General features: G+C 35.9%; 1 protein-coding gene across 3 annotated transcripts in view; it reads left to right on the forward strand.

The window, feature by feature from the left end:
• LOC108711037 (cilia- and flagella-associated protein 54) overlaps positions 1-23,218 on the forward strand; it is a 141,664-nt gene that overhangs the window by 41,864 nt on the left and 76,582 nt on the right. For 2 of the 3 annotated variants that reach the window (XM_018252356.2, XM_018252358.2), the window contains 15 exons: positions 471-599; positions 884-1,037; positions 2,929-3,006; positions 3,860-3,978; positions 7,436-7,615; positions 8,022-8,114; positions 8,795-8,980; positions 10,311-10,453; positions 11,489-11,636; positions 12,379-12,534; positions 13,545-13,667; positions 15,700-15,864; positions 16,995-17,100; positions 18,295-18,384; positions 22,730-22,856. In XM_018252356.2, the coding sequence (XP_018107845.1) occupies positions 471-599; positions 884-1,037; positions 2,929-3,006; positions 3,860-3,978; positions 7,436-7,615; positions 8,022-8,114; positions 8,795-8,980; positions 10,311-10,453; positions 11,489-11,636; positions 12,379-12,534; positions 13,545-13,667; positions 15,700-15,864; positions 16,995-17,100; positions 18,295-18,384; positions 22,730-22,856 (1,997 nt within the window). The remainder of the gene's footprint in view (positions 1-470; positions 600-883; positions 1,038-2,928; positions 3,007-3,859; positions 3,979-7,435; positions 7,616-8,021; positions 8,115-8,794; positions 8,981-10,310; positions 10,454-11,488; positions 11,637-12,378; positions 12,535-13,544; positions 13,668-15,699; positions 15,865-16,994; positions 17,101-18,294; positions 18,385-22,729; positions 22,857-23,218) is intronic. The other variant, XM_018252357.2, reaches the window with a different exon arrangement.

The following is a 23,218-nucleotide window of genomic DNA, read 5'->3' on the forward strand; positions in this document are numbered from 1 at the left end:
TGATATTTTGGGCTCACTGTCATAACAATTTGATGTAGACACAGTACACTTAATAGGTTTCATATAGTCATTTGGTGGACATGAGAAAGGGCTGATGGAAATGATCCTGAGAGATCCTCTGGTATTCAGGCAATCTAGTCTGACACTTATAGTAGCAGGAAAGCCCCCCTAATTTTTGTTCATAGCTTGAAGAGCACTTAACTTAAAGTAACTGCATCACCTTCTTGTAAAAGTCATTATGTCTTATAATCAACAACAAACTTTGTTTAGAATATTATTCGATAATCAGCCAGTTTAAACCTACTATGGTGTTTATACTCCAGCTGGCCAGGCACTTCTACTTCAAAGCCTTCCATATAAAGAAAAAAAGTTTTTTCCATGAAAAATAACCAGTTAAAATGTTTAACTTTTGCCTAAATTACTAATGATATTTATACCATTTTATTGTTTAATCCTTATATGTGTTACAGAAAAACCCAGTCACACAATTGACTTTTGCATATGAAACTGCAGAAAAGGCAATAAAAGGAATGAGCCTTGCACGCTCACGAGGCTGTACACCAGATGAGTTGTCTGTGATTGACCATTACTGTGTTACGGTGAGATGCTTTTGCTTATGTATTGTGTATATATAATGCTTCTTTTCCCTGTTTTGCTTATCGCTACTCCTAGATCACACATATGGTGTATGCAATAATTCTCATACATCTCTAAGATTAGCTCTCCATGTTCAGCTGAATTCAGCTAAACCGCATATATTATTCAGATTTCTTTCTTACTGAATGTTTAAAAGTAATGTTTGTTAGGATTATAAACTAATTAAATAAGAAAACAACACAAATTAATACTAATCCTTTTTCTGTCTATTTGTATTTGTTACTAGTTGGGTGTGAAGAGACAACATTTAAAGAACATGGCTGTGGAACAGAACAGCCCTTCCAAATCACTTGCAAATAATGGGATGGTAATGGATTTGCAGCTTGAACTAATTATGACTCAGCACCGCGTGTCAGTCAAACTTCTCAATCTGTTGCAAGGTAGGAGATGGTCTTGGTAATATATCTGCGAGAGATTATTCTGGAAATTCACTTCATCTCTTTAGCAAACTGAGCATGGTAATAAAGCTGATGAGGTTGAAGAAAGGGCCAGGTTCGACATACAGATTATCACTTGTGATCTACTCCTCTGTATTTACATTTTTATTGAATCAGAGCAAGACAAATGAATACATTTAGAATGTATTCCTTTTAGTCAGTTTACAAAATTATTTATGAAGCCTATTTTATATAGGGAATAATACACCCTATGTTGTTAAAGCTAAAGAAATTCAAAGTCACCTGGCTGAGTGCTTTTATATAGTTTATGGAACGTGACTTCTAAGCTCCTAAATCCAGATGCAAAACTCCAACAATATTCCTCACCCCATCCCCCAAGGACTTGTGAGTGTCTTTTAGTCTCTGCTATAGAGTGCAGAAAGATGAGCAGTGGTAAATGTAGCACCTGCTATGTAAGGCTCAAATGTAACAATTTCTCCACTGGCTGAGAAAATGCAGATTCAAAAATAAAAAATGCATTTTCAGGCTGAAATCCACCCCATGTGAGCACTGACAGGCAGATGCCATGTCTGCACAATTGGCAAATTGAAGCTGATTTGTGTTTTCTACACTAGTGGAGGAAACATGGGACATGCATATGGGCACTTAGCTCTCTAACATCTTCTCCTAGACCTTTGAAATAGCATGCCTGTATATGTTACAACATATATCTTGGAATACATTTCATTGGTTAGCAGGATGTGTCAAACAGTTTTTCTTTTGTCTCTGCTATATTGTCTTCATTTAAATGTCATTGATTTGCCATTGTGGAATGTGTTTGAATACCTGGAACATGGAACACATTGAATAATTATTATGTGGTAGGTATCATTTTACAATGAAAAGAGACACTATAATAACCAATTATCGATTTTGACAATACATATTTTGAATGTATGTCTTGCTTGTTATATCACAAGTACTCATATGCTTTATGCTTTGTTTAAAAGTTATTTGTTCACAAAGCAAAGCATACAGCCCTCCATTTATTACTGAGCTCTTACCAGCAAAAGTCTCTGTTTTATTAGAATAAATTTATTTAAAGCAATATCCAGATACATAAAACTGCTTTGCATACTAACTGATGCTAACATATTATACAGAATATTTCTTTAAAAACAGAAGTGCATCTAAGACCTAAGGCTAGTGATACACATATCGACTCTCCTCAGCCCACTCCTGTGTCCACACTAACAGGCAATGTGCCAGCCTGTGTGCAGACACGTAGCTAATTTTGGTGTGCATTTTCGCACAGAAAAGCGGCCTAGCGTCTTGTAGATTATAATTATTCGAGGGTTCCTAATATTTTGCCACCCCTCAGAAATGATCTATTTCCTTCTTATTTAAAAGACAAAAGGTACACACACACCATAATATTTTGCGGTGTATGTTATGTTTCAGTGTATTCAGATGTAAATCCTAGTCAACCATTATCTATTGTTTCTTCTGGTGTAAATCCAGTACTATTTTCTAGTGCCAAATTCACTTAGTGTAAAATTTTATTTAGCAATTCAATAGGCCTCCTGCTGTTTCTAACCCCTTCCCATTTCACCCATTTCACCCCTTCACGCACTCATCAGGCACTGATTCTATTAACTGTAATAGTAATTTTTATGAATAGTAAATATTATGAATAGTTATTAAACCATTTATAACTGTATCTAACATATGTTATTCTCTGTATACAGAAATAGAAAAGCTTCCATAACATATTAATTGTAGAAGAATAACCAATTATACTGAACTAAAATCAAATTTGCATACATTCACACAGTCCAGCCCTGTTTGCAAAATATAGTTATTTCCTTACTTGAATTTTTATTATATTTTTTAGGTAGGCATGAACAAATAAAATCATTAAAATCTCCACCTACAAGCCAAGGAAATACAGATCCTTCAGTTCTACCAACAGGTGAAAAAAGTAGCAATTTTATAATATTCCATAATCTCCAAATAGGCATCCAATCAATAGTGCGTTCAAGAAATATATATACAGTATATCTTTTTGTACTTCATTTTTCTCCTGTGGTTCACTGATTATCCTTTTAGTTTGAGTCAGATTTGCAACAAAGAATGCAGAGGCAAAGGAGAATTTCTATGTATTGTGTAGGTACATCTGCATAGATTACATACAGTTGCAAGCGGGTAGCTGTTGAAGCAGCTAGTCAAGTTACCACATGAATTCTTTTGGGCCACAGTGCTTTCAGACACAGCCCTAAAATTCACAGCTTCACAGCTTCTTTAGCTTTAGCCTTAATGACATAATAATAATGTAATATGTAAAGTAATGTCTGGTAATAGGTACTTAGTTTAAGGTGTAATAAAAACTATTTGTGTGTGTGGAAAGAAGATAAGCAAAACTATAGAAGACTGAAGCATTAGCTGACCAAGTTCATGCACACTTTGCCAAACAAGGGATACAACTATCTAATATTTAATCTGAGCAAAAATATTGACACATAATACTTGAGCAAAATTTAAATAAAGTAGACGTACCAGCTGACCCTTGCATACAGTGATTTGTGGTTCAACTGGTAAGTGCACTTGATTTCTACACCAGTATCTGTAAAGATGTAAAAATTGCAGTGTGGATTGTGGCATGTGCAGTCTTATAGCAATGTTTCCACGATTTGTGAGTAGCCAGCAAAGGAGTTGTCTGGTGTTTTCTTTGCAACTGCAATGAAGTCACTGGCAACACCTTCAGATCAGAGACAAAGAAAAAATAACTGGGTTTTCATGTTTGCATTAATTGTAATCTCTTTCAGAATGTAACATCATTGGGAAAATTAAGAAAAACAAGCTATCCAAAGCCATATTTTTAATGCAGAAGGCTGTACTGTTTAACAAAGGTCTTGGCAGTATTTCTCCTAGTCAGCTTCTGGAGGTAACGTGGATTTTTTTTATTGTTGCAAAAGTAACTTGTAATACAAAAATACATGCAGTAAGACATATTAAAGGAGACATATAGGGGCAGATTTACAAAATTCGAGTGAAGAATTCGAATGTAAAAAACTTCGAATTTCAAAGTATTTTTTGGGTACTTCGACCTTCGAATTGGTTAAATTCGTTCGAATTCGAACGATTCGAAGTAAAAATCGTTCGACTATTCGACCATTCGGTAATCGAAGTACTGTCTCTTTAAAAAATACTTCGACCACCTACTTCGGTAGATAAAACCTACCGAAGTCAATGTTAGCCTATGGGGAAGGTCCCCATAGGCTTGCCTGTGATTTTTTGTTCGAAGGATTTTCCTTCGATCGTTGGATTCAAATCCTTCGAATCGTTCGATTCGAAGGATTTAATCATTCGATCGAACGAAAAATCCTTCGATCGATCGATCGCAGGATTTGCGCAAAATCGTTCGACTTCGATATTCGAAGTCGAACGATTTTAGTTCCCAGTCGAATATCGAGGGTTAATTAACCCTCGATATTCGACTATTGATGAATCGGCCCCATAGCATAATTTGCCCCCCCCCCTAATTTCACCTCCACCTCTTTTGATTTCTAGAACGGAAGATTCAATGGTATAAGGAGATGGCATAATTTACCCCACCCTCTCATTTTATTGGTAGTAATGATGGTACTGGTTGCAATTTAGGTTAAAATTATTATCATCTTGAAAAATGACCCGTATATTGGTGCTACCCATAGATCTACTGTGGTCCCTGTCTGTGTTTCAATGAGGGGTGTCCTAACAGTCTGTTCCAGAACCATAGTAGGAGAGGGATAGCCAAACATAGCCTGGCCTTCACACAAACAAAACAAACAAAACATGCATAATTTCCCTATCAGGTCTGCCTAGTTGCTGATTTGTTCATATGCTACAGTGCAGTGGTTTCAGTGCTGCCGGCACCCTTGCACAGCCTGGGAATGGAACAGATGGGTAGGACTTGTCAGTTTTTGGAGAAATGTTCAATAATATCAGCCGGACAACTTTTCTCAGCATATTAATATATATTAAGAGATGGCTTTAACATACAAAAGCAACAAAAGGGAAAGTTGTGCTCACCAGTAAATTGTAAGGTAGTAGAAAGGGGGTGCAATGAGGCTGTGACCATAAAATTCATACAGGAAAAGACAAGAGGTCCTCACTAAATCCATTATCAATATACTGAGGACACCAATACATTGTGTGCATTAAATTACTAAAAATGCCATCCCCTTTAAACAAAACAGGGATTGTTTTTCCATATATTGCAATATATTTAAGCTGGCCAACTATGTCAAAGTTTTCCTAAATATATTGTTAATGGGATGAGTGCAGAGCACCTCTTGTCTTTGTCCCTAAGATAGAACAGGAGAAAAAACTGTTTGACATAAACCATACTGAGGCAAGCTGTTCTCACACAGTAGAGGACTCAGCCCAGTCAAAACCACACTGTATTCACCATCATAGTTTGCATAGTGCATTGTATTATGTAATTAACTACTTATGTTTTACCTGCAACTTGCTTTTCAAGGTTAAATCTCCCAAATGCTTGCCCTTTTTAATGGACAGCACAGTGATCACCTGACAAAAATTGGAATGATAGGAGCTACAACATGAGCTGGCAACTGCCCCTGTATAAACTCTACCAAAAGGGAACAGTGTGCTCACCACAGTTTTAAATTATTAGGTGGTGTGGTAGAGTGACCAAAACAATGTGGGAAAATGTGTGTTTTACCTTTAAGTTCTCCTTAGTGGGAGAGGTAGGCACCAGGAAGGGTGTTCATAAAGAGAGAATAGGTTCTCTCATTAAAGGTTTTGGCAGCCAGATTCTGGAAGCTGGAGTATTCTGGAAAGAACAGGCAAGCCAGGTACTCCGATCCAGAAGTCCAGCTCATGGATTAGAGCTCACCTTTCACAGGAAGGCTGTCCTGTGGAAAGGTATTTAGGTCTAGTGAGGCTGTTAGGAAACTCTCTCAGAGCAGGACACAGAGCAGGAAGGACACCTGCCTGTGTAAGGAACTCCCAGAGGAGCTGGGGGTGCCATTTGCTACTGCAAGGTGCAGAGAGAGGAGACCAAGTGACAGAGGGTCTGTCTGTCTGACTGAGGAAAGCCAGGAGGCTGAGCAATCCCCCAGGAGATTCGTGAGTACAGGGGTGACCCCTACTTATGTGTTTGCTTACTGGTAGTCCACAAGGGGCCCAGTTTAGTAAGGGAACTCTTCATGTGTAAAAGGTAGAGCCCAGTGGGCAGGATTTATTTTTATTATTTGTTTTGTATCCTGAAATGGTCACCCCTGTGTGTAAATAAACTGCCTTAAAGAGAAGAGAAGTGTCTGTCTTGGATCCCGCAGCTTACAGTGGGGATGCAATAGGATGTAACAAACAAATTCTTACAGACATGATTTGCACTCCCATATTATTAAATTAAATATACTGAGAGATTTTGTAACTAAGGCTATTAAGTAATGCCCTCCTATTGTTTCTGTGTACCAGTATTTCCTGTTCTGACCAGTCCAACGCTCATTAAAATTCTATAGATTTACCAGCAACTGTGACACCGTTGGCCAGATTAACTATATTGCAATATAGTGTATGTACAAACAACCCCTGTTTTGTTTATAGGAGAGCGCATTTTTAGTAGCATTTATAGCAGAGGGCACAAAATGTCTTAATGTCCTGAATATATATTGATTTGAGGAGTGTAGAGGATTTGTTGTCTTTGTCAGTATGCATTTTTGGCCACAGCCTCATTGAACCCCCGCCTAATAATTTACAATTGTAGTGGCAAGTGCAACATTCTCTTTTATATTAACTTATATAAACTTATATATACTTATAAATAACACATTTGTGCGTGAAAAAAACATGGTAGATTGATGTTTTTCTACTTTTCAGTTATGTGTAATGCAGTTAGGAAGCAAACTATATATCTATATCCATTACATACATAAACTTTTTACTCCATGTAAGTACATTTTGGTGCACTGAAAAATGTGTCTGCTTTTTCATGCTTCCTGCAACTTGACTAAAATGTAATTGAAATAATGACAGAAAACATATAAAAGATCTGAATGTTACTTTGTTTTAGAAATAATTAATCCTTTTTCCACATCAAATTACTTCTATCTGTGTTGAATTAAAAGAGCAAAATACGTAGAGGGAACACTGCTTGCTTTGGGTTGTAAATGGTTGCTTAGGTGCAAATTTGCCTGATGCTGATGCTTAACAGAATATTCTAGACTTTTTAGTCTAAGGCTGTTCAGGGTTTTTTTTCCTTTACAGAGAGGACATTCTGGGATGAGCTTTGAGGCCCATCATGACTGGTCAGAAAATGCCATAACATTTATAGTCTGTTTCTATCACTTTATAGTATGGCATGTTATATTGACCACACTGTAATTTCTCTGTAGGATTCAGAGAAACTCATTAGAAAACTTGAAGCTGAAGAAAATGCTGTATATTTATCCTGTGTTAAACAAGATCGGTCATTCGGGAGTGAGAAAAAAAGTGTGCCACCTCCACCTCTTTTGATTTCTAGAACGGAAGATTCAATGGTATTTAAACCAGCTCCATTCAAGTCAGATATTAAGGTAAACAGTGTACATTATAAGCCTCATATTAGAATGTTTGGGCATTACAGCATAGATGGAAATGTCAAAGTGTCATTAATTCATATGGATACTGTCTTGAACAAGGACTTTTAAATACAATGAAGGACATGTATTATTTATCATTCATACATATATAACAAAAAAAATGAATTACTAAAATGATGGATTAAAATGAATAATAAATACAGTGATAAAGAGCTGGATGGGTTTATCTTCAAATTAGGTGAGGTATTAGTGGAGTTTATTTCTCAGTGAGGTATAATCTACAGCCTTCAAACTGTTAATTAGCAACAGCTCCCCAAATTCCATTGGCATCAACAACAATTGTATTGCTGTAGCTTTATGTAAATGCACGCAAATCAGTGACCTGAAGTGTTCTTTGCAGGTATCCTGGTACTGTTTGTTTGGAAGATGTGTTACAGGTCCAGATTTAAAAGTACGACTAAAAGACCAACACCTTTATGGAACAGGAGAAGAGGTAATTTTTCACTTCACTCAAAGGGATTGTTCACCTTTGAGTTAACTTTTAGTATGATGTAAAGAGTGGTTTTAATTTTTTATTATTTAGCTTTTTATTCAGCAGCTCTCCAGTTTGTAATTTCAACAAATTACCCTAGCAACCATGCCATGATTTGAGTTAGAGACTGGACTATGCATAGGAGAGGTCCCAAATAGAAAGTTGAGTAATAAAAGTAGCAGAGTAACATATTTGAAGCCTTACATAGCATAATTTTTTTTAGATTTTTTTTTTTTAGAGAAACATGGCAATGAATTCAAAAACAATAAAAAAGAAGGCCAATTGAAAAGTTGCTTAGAATTGGTATTCTATAACATAAAAGTTAAAGGTGAACCACCCCTTTAATATTACAGAATATAGGTAAATGTGCATTGCTTTTGCATGATACTACTTATGCTTTTGTGTTTTCTACAGAAATATACCCAATGTGTCAAAGCACTGTATGAATTTATCTTTTGGGAGCTTGCATTCTAACCTGTTGGTTAACAAATACTCACTATTTCCATTGATAGTCTTGTCTGGTCTAATCCAAACATACAGCAAGTTCAGCCAGTTTGGTCAAAACAAGCAGACTGACTACCCAAATCCCTAGTTTTTGTGGACAGATTAATTATTATGTCTATTTTTTTCAAATTTCTCAGATTCCAGCAGGCAGTGGTAATTTACTGGAAGTTAAAGGTTTAGAAGCAAATGAGAAATATATATTTGCAGTGGCAGCATATTCATCTGAAGGAGTTCTTATTGGTGATGCAGTTGGAGAATCCACCAAACCAATCCTTGCCTTTCCTGCTCTTTCAGTTCCAATGACTTGGGCATATCTTGCACAGGTATATATTGGTTGTTGTATGCATATGTTAACATGTCTGAAAATGAGGAGCTTATGAAACTTTATTGTTAATCCAATAGTAGTTCTGCTTATTGACTGATACTGATCAAACAAAAGTTGCCTACACTTAGGGGCAGATTTATCAAGGGTCGAAGTGAATTTGAGGGAATTTTCGAATTAAAAAAATGTAATTTTTTGGATACTTCGACCATCAAATAGGATACTACGACTTCGATTAGAAGTAAAATAGTTAGAATATTAGACCATTCGATAATCAAAGTAATGTCTCTTTAAAAAAGCGTTCGATTCGTTCAATTCGAAGGATTTAACCGTTCGATTATTCGATTTTACTTCTACCACAGAATAGCCAAATTCGATGAAAAAAAGTTTGAATTCGATATTCGAATTGGAAGTATTTTAATCCGATGGTCGAATTTCTAAGTATTTTTAACCCTTGATAAATCTGCCCCTTAATCAAGATTTGCTTAAATATGGGTTAATATAAAGAAATAGTTTTGAATGTGCCAACATATTTCATAGTGCACTACAATAATGGGTAACTCAGAATAACGGAACAATGATTGCACTTGTTTGTGCTTCTTGGAGAAATGTTTGCCTATTAAAAGTTAATGGCCTTGATCAAAATTAAAAAAAAAATCCCTTGATGCTGCTATTCCCAAGTAAAAAATACATTTAACAATACAAAAAAACTTATATTCTGATTTCTTGTGCAGCTATGACTTTAGATAACACATTCCTTATGCTTATGCCTTACTAAAAAAGTTAATTGGGAAACAAGTGTGCTTAATGTTTTTTCATTGTTATACCTAGAATGCACCTAAAGTTGTGACCCCTTTGTCATTGGTGAAAAATGCTTGCTATATTATTAACAGCTTTGAGGTCTATCATTTATGTGTAGCAGAGTGTAAGACCTTAGTTATTCCTTTAAAGGGAAAACATTGGTTAATCCTGTTGCTTTTTATGAAATCGATTACAAAGGGCATGAAGTAAACATTGCTGTGTTTAATTTGAAACTGCCTGATCACTGCTATATGTATGACTGGATACCCAATCCCTACATTTCTGTAATCTCATTCACATTGCACTGGGGTCACTAGTTCAAAGAATGATTTGCAATCTGCAAATCTGAACAAATAAATCTGTATTGATGTGAGTGACCTGTGTTTGCAGATCTGTTGAAGACATTTTCATGCAACTTGAAGGTCAGGTGACATTTTCCACCACCCACACTCCATCCTGATAAAATGCTGTAAATGATTTTATAGTGTTGTCTTATGAAAATGCCAATTTTGGTTTCTGATTTCTTGCAGAGCGCTTATCATGTTGGCAACTATAACATGGCAAAGAAAGCAGTTTCAGTTCTTTGGAATTACTTTGTTTTACAACCTGTTTCTCCTCAAACTCATATGGCTGTTGTTTTTGCACGTGACCAAGATTATGTGTCGCAGAAAAGGTAAGGAGCTAAAAGTTATGAGCACTGGATACAAGAATCCCAAGCTGTGAGCTAATCTAATGTTCAATAGAAAAAAGAGGTGGACTATTACACATACAATACAAATTCAATTGTTTCCTTGTATTTGGCTCCATTTTCTCAGTTGGAAGCAAGAAACCACAAAAATATCTCAAACATAAAAAAGCATAAGTGGGGAATGGATTGGCTTGTGTCATATACTGCAGTTGAACTTCAGGGATTCAGAATTTGAATTTCCATCTGTTTATATTTTTGACTTTCTGATTGAGGGTGTGCTGCTATTACAGTCAGATACACTTTTTTAAGGTTAAACCTACATGTACATGGTGCTTTTATGTATAACACATATTTATAATACATATTTTTTTTCTAGCTGCTTATGTAGAGCTATTCTTCCTCTGCATTGATTACATCATTAGCAATGTACTTTTATGTTTTCCAAAAACATTATCCTTACAATTGGCTGCCAGGGTCTGCCACCCATTGTACAAAACAGGAAGTGAACTTTGCTTTTCTTTAAAGGAATTGTTCAGTGTAAAAATTAAAATATGTGCAAATAGCCAGGCTGTGCAAAATAAGAAATTTTTCTAATATAGCCAAAAATGTAATGTATAAAGGCTGGAGTGACTGGATGTCTAATATAATAGCCAGAACACTACTTCCTGCTTTGCAGCTCTCTTGGTTTCCTCTGATTGGTTACCAGGCAGTAACCAATCAGTGTCTTGAAGGGGGCACATGGATCATAAATGTTTGCTTTTGATTCTGACCTGCATGCTAACTATATCAGAAAGATTTTTTATCTTGCACAGCCTATCTATTTACCCAGTTTTTATTTTTACAGTGAACTGTTCCTTTAAAAACTACACATGGGACTCCCAATTTCCTTATTGCATTTGCAGATAAATGATTGTGAATGTTACAAATTTTTCTCCTTCTGCAGCAGTGTTTTTTTTTTTGCTTTAATATTCTTAAAAGTGTGCATATAAGGTAAATATTTATAATAAACTGTTTCCAAAGGTTATGTCTCGATGTAATATCAAAGTCATCTCCCGTAATGCTGCAACATTTCCTTACAAGCATTTTTCTATTGACTGACATCAACATAAAGGAAGGGGGGCTGTTTTGTGACTGTCTCTGTAACAATGGAGTACTGAAGAAGTGGCAGGTATACTTCTGTGTATGTTTACTGTATTTATTAAGTGAGGAAGCATTTATGATTGCAAGTGCTTGCACTGCTCAGCCCTCCCTTTTTATTGTTCCAAATCGCGTGATGCTGCTTTTGTTGACGCAGGGGAACTCTAGAGCTACCTCCACCAACTGACCAGACGGTACCGCCACAGTTCCCACAGCAGTCTAACGCCACAAGTACTTGCATTCTGGTGAAAGTGCTGCATTGTGGGAAAAAAACATGGCAATTGTGCTTGAAATTTGATTCTGCTTACTTCACTTGCAGACATAAATAAGCCCTCATATCTTTGGAGGCTCATGGGCCCCGTAACTTTTAGCAGTGCCTAGCATAACTCCTCATTGCTAAAAAAGGGAAAAGATCTTTCCCAAGGTAACGGTATTTTGAAATGCGAAGAAAAGCCTGACAATACAAGGGCACATGCTGAGAGGTGGGAGTGAACCAGAACCAAAGAGCATCCCATAGTAATTTCGTCAATAGACACACAGGAGGCTTATTACAGAAATAATTCACTTGAGAAGTTGTGCACAACAGGCAGTTTGTAGAATCAAAGCAAATGTAATCCACAAAGGGAAATGTATTTGTTTCAAATTGATTTGTAAAAGCAACGGAGATTATAGAGATGTATTTACATTTAGATTGCCAAACACTTTTTATATATAAATAATTTCTTTGGCAATGTCTGTTCTGCCGGACAAAATGCTCTCTTTCTTATCTTTAGATTTGTCGAATTGCTGAATGTGAAAGAATGTTAGTGGCTCTTGATGTCAGTACCTGGCTGAATGATGCCAGCTATGCCCTTCAAGCTGTTGTTCAATGCTATGGTCTGATTGCTCCAATAATCTATCACAGGATCCCTTCTGTTCCTGTTGTGCAGGTAAAAAGTAATAAAATCTGTTTTGCGCATGTCAAGAAGAAAGGCTTAATTGTTTGTATAGAGGACATTAAGCTTAATGTGTGATATGACTACAGTAAAAATAACACAACCCCAGCTAGTGTCAAATAAGTACCCATAATTACATGATTGATCAGCTGCCTGTAGTTCACAACACAAGCAGCCGGCACCTCATGCTTGGCACTTACCCATATTGAATATAGATCAGAGTATAATTTTGATACACAAAATATTAGGAGGACAATGCAATAACTTTACTTATTTTTCTCTGAAATTGATTGCCATGATAGAATTTAGGGTTTAGCTATCTGAAGCCAATCCTTGCTTTGTGGGTCCATTGTTTGATGGTGAATTAGCCATTCTTGTTGAATTTTTTTAGATGCAATATCTGTAATACAATGCACTTTATTGTGGCTCATATTAGCTTTTTTGATAGAATTTGATAGTTTAGTTGATTGACTCATTGATGTTGGCCTCCAAAATGAGAAGTGATTTGGGATGAGAGAAAGGAAAAAACCTAATAAATACTGACTGCATACTACTTTTTGTAGGAAGTATGTAGCAAAAAACGCAAATGTTCCCAGCCATAACATCATTTTGACTTCTTACTATATTATTGTTATTGTCCAGGGTCGGACTGGGCTGGCAGGATACCGGGAAAAACCTGGTGGGCCCCCACTGGCCCAGACCTGCTCCCCCCGATAGGCTGTCCCCTAAAGAAAAGATCTTTTGCCACGGCACGTTGGGTTTCGCGCATGCTTGCGGTGGGGGAGGGAGTTTAGGAGTTAAGAGGGGGCCCCTGGCGAAACTGCCAGGAGGGCCCTTCGTGACGCAGCCCTGTTGGGCAATCAGTACTCCAGTCCAACCATATTATTGTCTATTGTCTGACTTCTGCTGGAAGAATTTAAATTCTGTACACAAGGGCCATTATCTTTCCACCACCAACATATTTAACGGTAAAACCTTTTAAATTATGTTTTTGTGTTTTAAAGATCCTAATTAAATGCCTGGCAGTTATACAAGAAATTCCAAGCAGCACGTGGCAGAGGAAGCAGGCAGCTGTTACTGAGGGAGTCCTCCACATGATTGCATGCATAGTGTATTATGTGGCAAAGGTATCTCATTAAACCAATCACACATTTCCTTCAAAGCCATATTTAGAAGCTTTTTATTTTATGTATGATGCATATAGGAAAACATTTTTCTGATCCTCCTGTGTGTACAGCAAATGGCTGTGTCTATTGTGGTACAATATGAAAAGAATATAATTAGCAAATTGAACAGGAAGTATGTTTAAAAGTGTCATTGATGTTATTGGTGCTAATTATATACATCTGTGTCTTTGTTCTGTATAATTTCATAACATTTATCTAAGTGAGAGACTGTAACTAGATCCTGAGATAGGGAGCTCCTCAGGACACTGGAAGTCTTTATACATTTAGATCTTAACAGAAGGCATAGGACATTTCGGTTTGAATAGACCCACCACTCCATTTAACTTTTGCAATTTTGTAGTTTCATGGGTGGTTGTAGTTCTACAGCAGGCTCCTGTTACTGAAAATATCAATTAACACTGCTAAAGAGAACAAATGCTTTAAGTCCTAAGGCACACATAAATGTATGGATGATGGTGAAAATGCAACGTTACACTTATCCTCAATGCACCAACTGGCCTGCTACTAGTGATGTTTGGGTTGACTCGAAACTTGCGGGTTGACTACCGGTTGGGCAGGTTTGGGTTCAAATTTGGATAGACATTATGGGTTATGGTTGGGTGCGGATCAGACTGGGAAGTACACTCCTCCCTGATTCCTAAGATTCCCTGTCTTTTAACCAGAGCACGCACAAAGTAGTGTACAGCGTGAGAAGACTTAGGTAAGAGTTGGACACGGGTCCAGCAATGGCAACATTTCTCTGATTAGGGTTGGGTGCAGGTTGAGTTTTCTTGACCTCCACATGACTTATTGCTTGACCCAGGCAACAAAACATACAAAAATTGCTAAATTTCATAGGACTAAGGATAAAAAAATTAAATAACAAGTTAAAGTTTGCTCTATGGTAACCCATAGCAATGAATCCCTGATTGGTTGCTATTTGTTTACTAGACATAGAAAGAACTTATATTGACTCTAACGGGGTGATATTTTTTAATAAAAGGCACTAAGTTTGCCCAATTGCAGTACTAGTGCTGTAGCAACCAATGAGCAGGTAGTATTGATCACTTGTTTAAAAGCAACATTGTATTGGCTGCTATGGGTTACTGCACCTGGGCAAGTGATATTATACAACCAAAATCTGTTTTTTACAAATAATAGCTGCATATAAACTGTAAACATTACTATGCTCATTAAAATACACAGAACCCAATCATTGCATAGAAAATGGAAGATAATGTTAAAAAATAGAACATTCTATTTCAAGCTTGAGCTAATTTTGGCAGCAGATAACCAACAGTATAACTGTGCCATCTGCTTAACTGTTAAACAAGTGAACATATTTCCTGAATGCTAGTTAGTATATTGTTTTTGTTTTCTACATAGGCTTTTTATTCATAACAAACATAAGCATAACCTCACATTGTAAAAGCCCATACATCTACAAATTAAACAGATAAGTAACATGTTATTTATGCAAGCCTCCATTGCTTGTTGTATCAGCTACATATGCTTGTCTATTGTTAAGCTCTGGATCTGCTAAAATGCTAAGTGGTCCCCAATGTACCCCCTATTGTAAAATAACATTATGTCACCAAGGAGTTTCCATGACAATATAAAGGCATGAGACCAGAGGCCGAGTGCTTTTATAGAGGTAATAGAACTTGGAAGTGGCTTCCAATATTCTCACCCATCAATGGCTCTTATGTATTATGAAAATGAGTGTACCCTTGTTAAAAAAATGAGACTATTAAATGCTACCCTTGTAGTTTCGTGACCTGTATAAAGCACTCAACCTTCAGACTGTGTCTGTATAGTGTATATGGTCATGAAACATCTCAGTGACTTATAATATCCTTATATTTTACAACAGATGCTACATTATTCCCTATATTCTGCATCGACTTCTAGACAGCTGCAGGTTGCCAATATTGGTTTTACTATTGTGTTTTTCCTGTATTATATTTGTGTATGAGATGTATTTGTTTTATAGGTACTTCGTACATGGGAAGAATACGAATTGGCAATAGCTATAATTGAAGACGGAAAAAAAATTCTTGATATTTCAGAAAATACTTCAATCTTTTACCTATCTTCACAACCAAAATTAAATTACCTTGAGACAGAAAAAGCAAAAGATATAGTTGATAAAGAAAAGGTATGAATATCCTCTAATAGTTATCAAAAATGTGAAATATGGTTTTATACTTAGTATTTAGCAAACTCTGTGGTGTGAATTGCAATAACTGGGCAGATAGGAAACATATTTTTCTTATTGCTAGTCTCCAAAAATGAATCTGATTTGTGTGTGACTGTCTCAGGATAAGTGACTGGGAAGAAAGTCATACCAAGGTTGCTGGTAGAAAAGTTTCAATCAAAGTTTCAATTGATACTTAGACCAGTCTAAGTATCAAGGTCAAGGCAGGAGTCATCAAAGCAATTTATATATTGAAAGGGCAAACTGGAAAACATATATTGCACTTATGGAATTGCTATAACTAGCTTGGCTGCCTTCATAAAGAATCTGGTCTATATCAATTGCAACTGAAAGTAGAATGAAAACATAAACTGCATTTTACATACAAAAAAAGCACGAACAGCCATGTATGTGTGCCAGTACTGTTAGCCACTCTCTGAAATTGTGGCCAGCTTCTTGAAGTCTCAACGCTGCCCAGAATGCTGTTATATATATCAAAATTAACAGACAGCATGGAAGACTAGAGCCCAGCAATTTCATTCCGTTTACTATTTATTATACTAATAACCAGTTTGGCCATATTTCAAAGTCAAGAGAGTGTTTGTTAAGAATAAAGGTGCACTGAATCCATGATTTTTGGAATTCTGACAAATACTGAATCAACCACAAAAGATTCAACAGTATGCTCAGCTAGTAAAAGCTGGAGAGGTTGTATAAAAGTCATTGGGAATGTTCTCTGACAACTTTATTTGTTTTCCCATTTTATTAAAACATTTCGAGATTTTCAGCCTCATTGAAAAAGAATGGGACAATGAGATTCTCACTAGCATGCAACTTTTTTTCCACGAAAAAAAAATGCGTTCAGGAAAATTTTGATTAATTTTTCCTTAAATAAGCTAGCCTTCGAGAAATAAAGTTGCACAAGCTTTGTCTGCATTTTTTTCCTCGCACCTGTTTTTTTTTAATAATAAATCTGCCCCTAACTATCCTTACATATTTTTCTGTCTATTACAATCCATTTTCTGCCAAAAACATTGTTGTGTATTTGCAAGATAAGTAAAAAATTAAACCCAACAACTGTTTTTTTTAAGGTTCAGTTGATGAGGAAATGCCAGAAAAAAAAGCCATCAATTGCTGAAAAAGTGAGTGAACAGTTGTCAGCACTAGAACTGCACCTGCAGAAACTGACTAAACCATGTAAGTATAGATTTTTTCTTTTATGGCCAATGGTCCTGTTATAGCCAAGAAACTGCAGTCAGTGGAAATCCTAAAAATCTTGGATTTTATAATAGGTGATGCTTATAAAACACCCCAGACTTGAGTTATATTAAGGTTGCTCCATATTATCTTATAAATATAAGTAACTCTTTCCTAACTGGACATTTCAGCATATCTTTCTTTTGTGTACTGGCGTGCACCTAGCATGTACTTCTGATGTCCTGAAATTAACTGGAAGATTTAAAGAATCACTGTTCAGTTACCTATTCCTCTCAATGTTAAAACGCTACATCTTTAGCACAGAACAAGAACGTACAGCACATTTCTGTCCCCATAGACCCTTTTGAACAATTTAGATTCCTCCTATATTAATTTTTCCATCGATTTATGCTAAATTATTATATGATAGTAGAATGTGTGGACAGAATACATGCATGTCTTGGGAATTTTATTTTTAGGAATTTCTAATGGTATCTAATATAAATTTTTTGGTAAATTCATACAAAAATGAACATTAGGCAGGGGTTAGAGCAAAATAATAAAAATGAACCCAAATTAATGGCCTGAAATGTCATTCTACTCCTCTGTGATACTATAAATAGATTTCATATCCTTCGCATTTCTGTCTTCCTTAAACTAAGGACAATGTCTAACTACAGAGACACTTCGAAATGTAATTAGCCAAACTTGTGGCAATTAAATTAACAAGTGTATAACTAAATCAATGAGATATGCATCTTAATCAGCTAATTATGCAAGTTGGTTGCTGAAGCATATGATAAATTAATTAAGTCAGTTTACAGTCAAGTCATTAAATTATATTAAAAAAATAGGATAGATTTAGGCTTTAATGTCATGAGACTGGCAATTACCTGAATATTTTCTTTATCAACATGCATACAATAATTCTGAGTTGCGGTCACAATCCAAGATCACTTTGATTAGAGTTTTGAAACTTACCCAAATTGTGTTTGTTTTGACATATTTTATGTTTAAATTGGTATTTGGTCTAAATTCAAACTAAGTGCTGCAATAATTATAAGTACAATCAACAAGCTAAGCTTTCAGGTTGAAAGAAAACAATGAACAATGTTTATAGGTAGATCAGTTTCACTTTTTCTCTAGTTCCAAGGTCCATTACTAACATAATATGTCTGATTTCTGAATATGCAGCAGATGGAGCAGATCTTACGGGACATGAGGATCCAATGTTACTACATGCTGTGGTTGCATGCTGGCCAACAGTCGCAGCTTATAAAGAAGGTAGGAATTATTATATTTATATAATATACCATATAACAAAAGCCATGAATATCCTGTAAATGATATCCTTATAAACGGTGACTAGTGATGTCATCAGTTAAAAACGGTATTGATGTCATTTTTGTCCCATGACTCACTAAAACTTGTGTATTATAACAAATAAAGTACCCCTTTTTGGAAAATATGAAGATATTAGAAGTAACCTTCAGCCTCGTGCTTTTATATGGTTATGGAACTCCTCGATGAGTTATAATATCCTTATATTTTACAATAGGGGGTACTTTATTCACTATATAATTTTCTCGAAAATTACAAAATGTTTCAATTTATAGAGGGATAAAAACATATGGTACTGTAGTTGGTTATTGCAGTTATAGAGTGGCAGGAATTCAAACTCAAAGTCTTATTCTTCTCTTTAGGGGAACTAAAGTCTAAATTAGAATAATGCTAGAAATGCTGTGTTTTTGTATACTAAACATAAACATGAACTTACTGCACCAGAAGCCTAATTAAACAAATTATTTATGTTTTCAAAGTTGGCCGCAGGGGGTCATCATCTTGTTACTATGTTAAACATCTTTGCAAGACAAAGACCATGCACTTTCTCAGTGTGGCCTGGGCTTCAGTTGGGAGGTTAAGCTTAGGGATCATCATATATTATCAAAACAGCACAAATCAAATAATTTCTGCCATAGAAGCCAATACAGCAAGACTGATTAATAATCAGAATATGCAGACTGCACTGGGTCTGCAGGTACAAATCTTGACACAGTTGCCAGCTGCTCTACTGGGAAACAAATTTAGCTACTCAAGCTCTGGGAAGTATGGGGGGGGGGGAGCTTCACCCGTTTAAAGGTATGATTGTTTCCCTGCAGAGCAGTTAGGGACTGTCTGAAGTAAAGCAAGTAAAACGAAGGGGAAATTTCACTGCATACAGTAAGGTTTTTTTTTTATAAAAACAGTACACATTTTTTAATCATAGTATATTGGAGAAAGATTTCTTTTTTTATTAAAGAAAGTAAATATGGGATTTTATTATTTTGCCTTTACATCACCTTTAAAACTACTTTTCTTTAAAAATATGCAAAAAACATTGACCATTGCTTAAAAAAGACACACTGACAACTGTTAATGAATTCTAAAGCACTTGTTTTGACTTTTATGTACATTTGTCTGCGTTATAGAATTGTATTGAATTTAATTAAGTTTCTGAACCAGGCCTTGTGGCCAGAAATGTTCCTGACCCCTTCACCTTATTATGGAGCATGTGTAGTGCTCAGCACCAAAGGCTTTTGTATACATGAACTGGTTACTTAGGCTGGTTCTTATAGGTAGTCTGCTTATCATCAATGATTGGGTCCATCTTCCTTGTGTGTATAGCCACAAGGAAGCCACATTCTATTTGTGAGGTATTACCCCTTAGGCACAGTAGGCCAGGCTGAATAATGGATATGCCGATTTCCAAGCACCAGGACTCTGGCCCACCTGTTTCCAAGCTAGCGGCCATGATCTGGGAGGCTGGGTGAAAAAGGGAGACATGCTACAGACAAAAGCAATATTTCTGTGTTTAGTATTTAGTTTCAGCAGGGTAAGGCATATACAATTGCATGTGAGAAGTTGATTCTCACCCTTGATTTTTACTTTAATACGTTATACAATACATCTATTCACTAACAGTGGTACCAATTCTTGCAGTCATTCCTAACAACCGATCAGCAATAAGTTTTCTTACCTAACTTGCTTCAGGTTAATTGCTCCTAAGTTGTGAAGTGCAGTGATGCAATTTAGAAATTTGTTTTCATTTTATTATTTCCTATTTTTCACCTGTTTTCTGTGGTGGTGCTACTGTTGCAGCGTACAGCATTCTTGTGCAAGCTGCCATTTTCACAGGCTATTAAGCTAATAAGGCCTTTGAGGAGCAGGGTGCAAGTTTTGTGACCACGGTACATGATACAGCATTACAAGGAAGAATTCATAGCCTGTATAGAGCAATACAATACAACTATGTGAGTATAGGTATTTATCTGTCCTTAGCACAATTCAACAAGAAAATGTAACATTAGAATTATGCTACCAAAAACAAGTTCCAGTTTTTCATGGATAATTGTGACAACATCTAGATGTATGAGCTGTACTTCAGTCACAGTAAAATTGCAAATATATTTTGAGTAACCACTAGATAGAGATTTGAACTCGAACATGCTCAGCTCCCAGCATTTAGATTTGTCAGAAACTGGCAAAGCATTAGGAAAAACAAGCAATGTATAGCTGTTTTAATTATAAGCTAAATGGTTTTGTTATTAGAGATTGTAAGCAATACATTTATATCATTTTCTGATATTCCGAAAAACTATGATTGGGAAAGGCATCAGTAAGCCTAAGTGGCCAAAAGGTGTCACTATTGCCTAGTTTTTATATTCAGGTAACATAAGAATTGGTGTGGGCTTGGTTCAACAGCTTCAGATTAATGCCAGTGTCACTTAAACCCAGTGATGGCTATTTGTCAGTGACCTGATTGGTAATGTTGTACGTACATTTGAGATAAAATTGGCAATTTTCTATAAATGTGTTTAGGAAGGCTGCAAAATTTCAGTATGAATTCTAAGGTATTTATTGGTCCATCCTATTTTGTTTGCCCAATAACACTAAAGCATTTTGTTTTGCAAAATGTATTTTTTTTGTATATCACCTTTAATTCCTATTGTTTTCTACTGTATTGCAATTTTTGAGGGACTATATTAAAAGAGAGAGAGCGATACATCTATTTGTTTATGAACTGCATGTTACAATTTTTAAATTTTAAACCTGAATATCCTTTTAATTTCTGATGTCTTTGGTATTTCCAAAATATTCTTTCCTATTTTTTCTTCCACAATTTTTTGTTGTATAATTTATATTTTTCTCTTATCCTTTACTGTTTCTTCTCATTTCTTTCCTCCACCACTGCCTGCCATCTTATCCCTCCTTTCCCAGTGTGTCATTTTATATTCCCTATTGTGCTTTCCCTCTTCTTCTTACATACTTTCCTAACCTCATTTCCTCATGTACAATTAATTCATTTCCCCTCTCTTCCTATGTGCCAATCTCTCATTTTCCCACTCCTTATATGCTATTGTCTTATGCCTTCAACAGATAATGGCATTTGGCAGGCACCTGAAATGGACTCTTATCCCTTATGTTCCATTCTTTCTTCTTTACTCCTCCATGTGCCATCTTTTCCTAATTACTTATGTGCCAATCTTGCCCTATTATTTTATGCTAATCTCTCTAATGCCTCCATGTGTCTCTTCTCCTTTCTCCTAACTCATTAGCTCCATTCTTCCTCCATGTTTTATTCTCTCAACATTTACACCACTCCTAATTTGCCCCAGCACTGTGAATGTTCATCTTCTCCAACCTCTCTAGCTCGTCAACATTTGTTTCCCTTACCGGACATACAGCTGGCATTTGTCTCAGCTGTACATGCAGTTGGGAAATAGTGGTCCTGAACTGAATAGATTTGCATTAGAAGCCAATACATTTTAGTAGTTCAAATAAACGGCCCATTATCAAAGGTTGAATTTTGAATTCATGTGAATTTTTTTTTATTCTAATAAATTCGAATATATTCGACTCAATAAATTCAATTGGGAGGCTATTTAAGTAAAAAAATTGAATTTCCTTGATAAATCTGCCCCTAAATGTCTGAGCTCACTAAGAGGTCAGGTGAGCACAATGTGATATAATCAGTGTATAAGGCAGTTGGCAAAGGACTGGGTTAGCTGGAGTAAAGATAGCTTGCAGGGTCCTGGTGTAGCTTTGGGTGTTCTGTCTGGCAGTTTGACTGAGATTCCTCCTATCCCTAGTTGGTTCAGAAGAAGGCAGGAGGGAAAGTCTAAAACTGTCTAAAACTTGTGTTAAAAGGAGAAATAATTCCTTTGTAATGTAATTCTTGCAAAATTTGTGTAAAACCAGTTCTCCCTATTGATCCTCCAGCAACATTGAAGTAGCAGAGGTGACCATAGTACAAACAAAACCACCCCCAATATTAAAAAGTTTAATTTTCACCGGCCATTTGTACAAGTGATGTTTCAACTATACTTTGTCTTGCAACACTGTAAAAAGGAATCCTTTATACTTATACATATTTTTGATTTTGCCAAGAACAGGGCTGTGTAAACTGCAAGAAGCAAGTTATAAGACATGGTCAAACTCCATTATGTATTCCCCATGGCACAGAATCAATTTGCCATGTTTGTGTATAGATATATATTTTGCTTTATCTACCAAGCATATCTTACAAGAAGTGTTTTTGAATCTTACCATGTTTAAAGAGAATTTTAAAAGTCTTGCAATTTCAAAACAGTTATGAAATTTAAGAAGAGATCTCGGTTCCTGGAGTTTTTTGTACAGCTTTTGCAGAGAGTCGTGTATGAAGAAAAGTTTCAGCGAGCACTTGATTGGGCTAATACAGTGTTGGAACACTTGAAAAGGTAACTCTTCTCTGTATTTTTTTTTTGCAAAAACAACAAGCCTGAAGATGAAATTCATTGCTGCCTCAGAGATTCCAGAATTAAAGCTAACTAAATCAAGTCTCTGTTCTTCAGCACTTATCACTTTCAAGCTACTTCTCCATACTGATCAGCACTTACAGGAACAGTAACACCCTAAAATGAAAGTGTTTTAAAGTAAATAACATATTGGGAGTAATTTATCGAGGATACGTTTTTTCTTTTTTGTGAGAACAACTCGAAATTTTTCTGATTTACGAAAAAACTCGAATGTAAAAAACTCAAATCAGTGAATTTGAGGTGAACAACTGAAAACTTGAATTAATCGAGTTTTCCGTGGGAAA

The sequence above is a fragment of the Xenopus laevis genome, chromosome 3L (assembly GCF_017654675.1).
Source record: "Xenopus laevis strain J_2021 chromosome 3L, Xenopus_laevis_v10.1, whole genome shotgun sequence".
NCBI lineage: Eukaryota > Metazoa > Chordata > Amphibia > Anura > Pipidae > Xenopus > Xenopus laevis.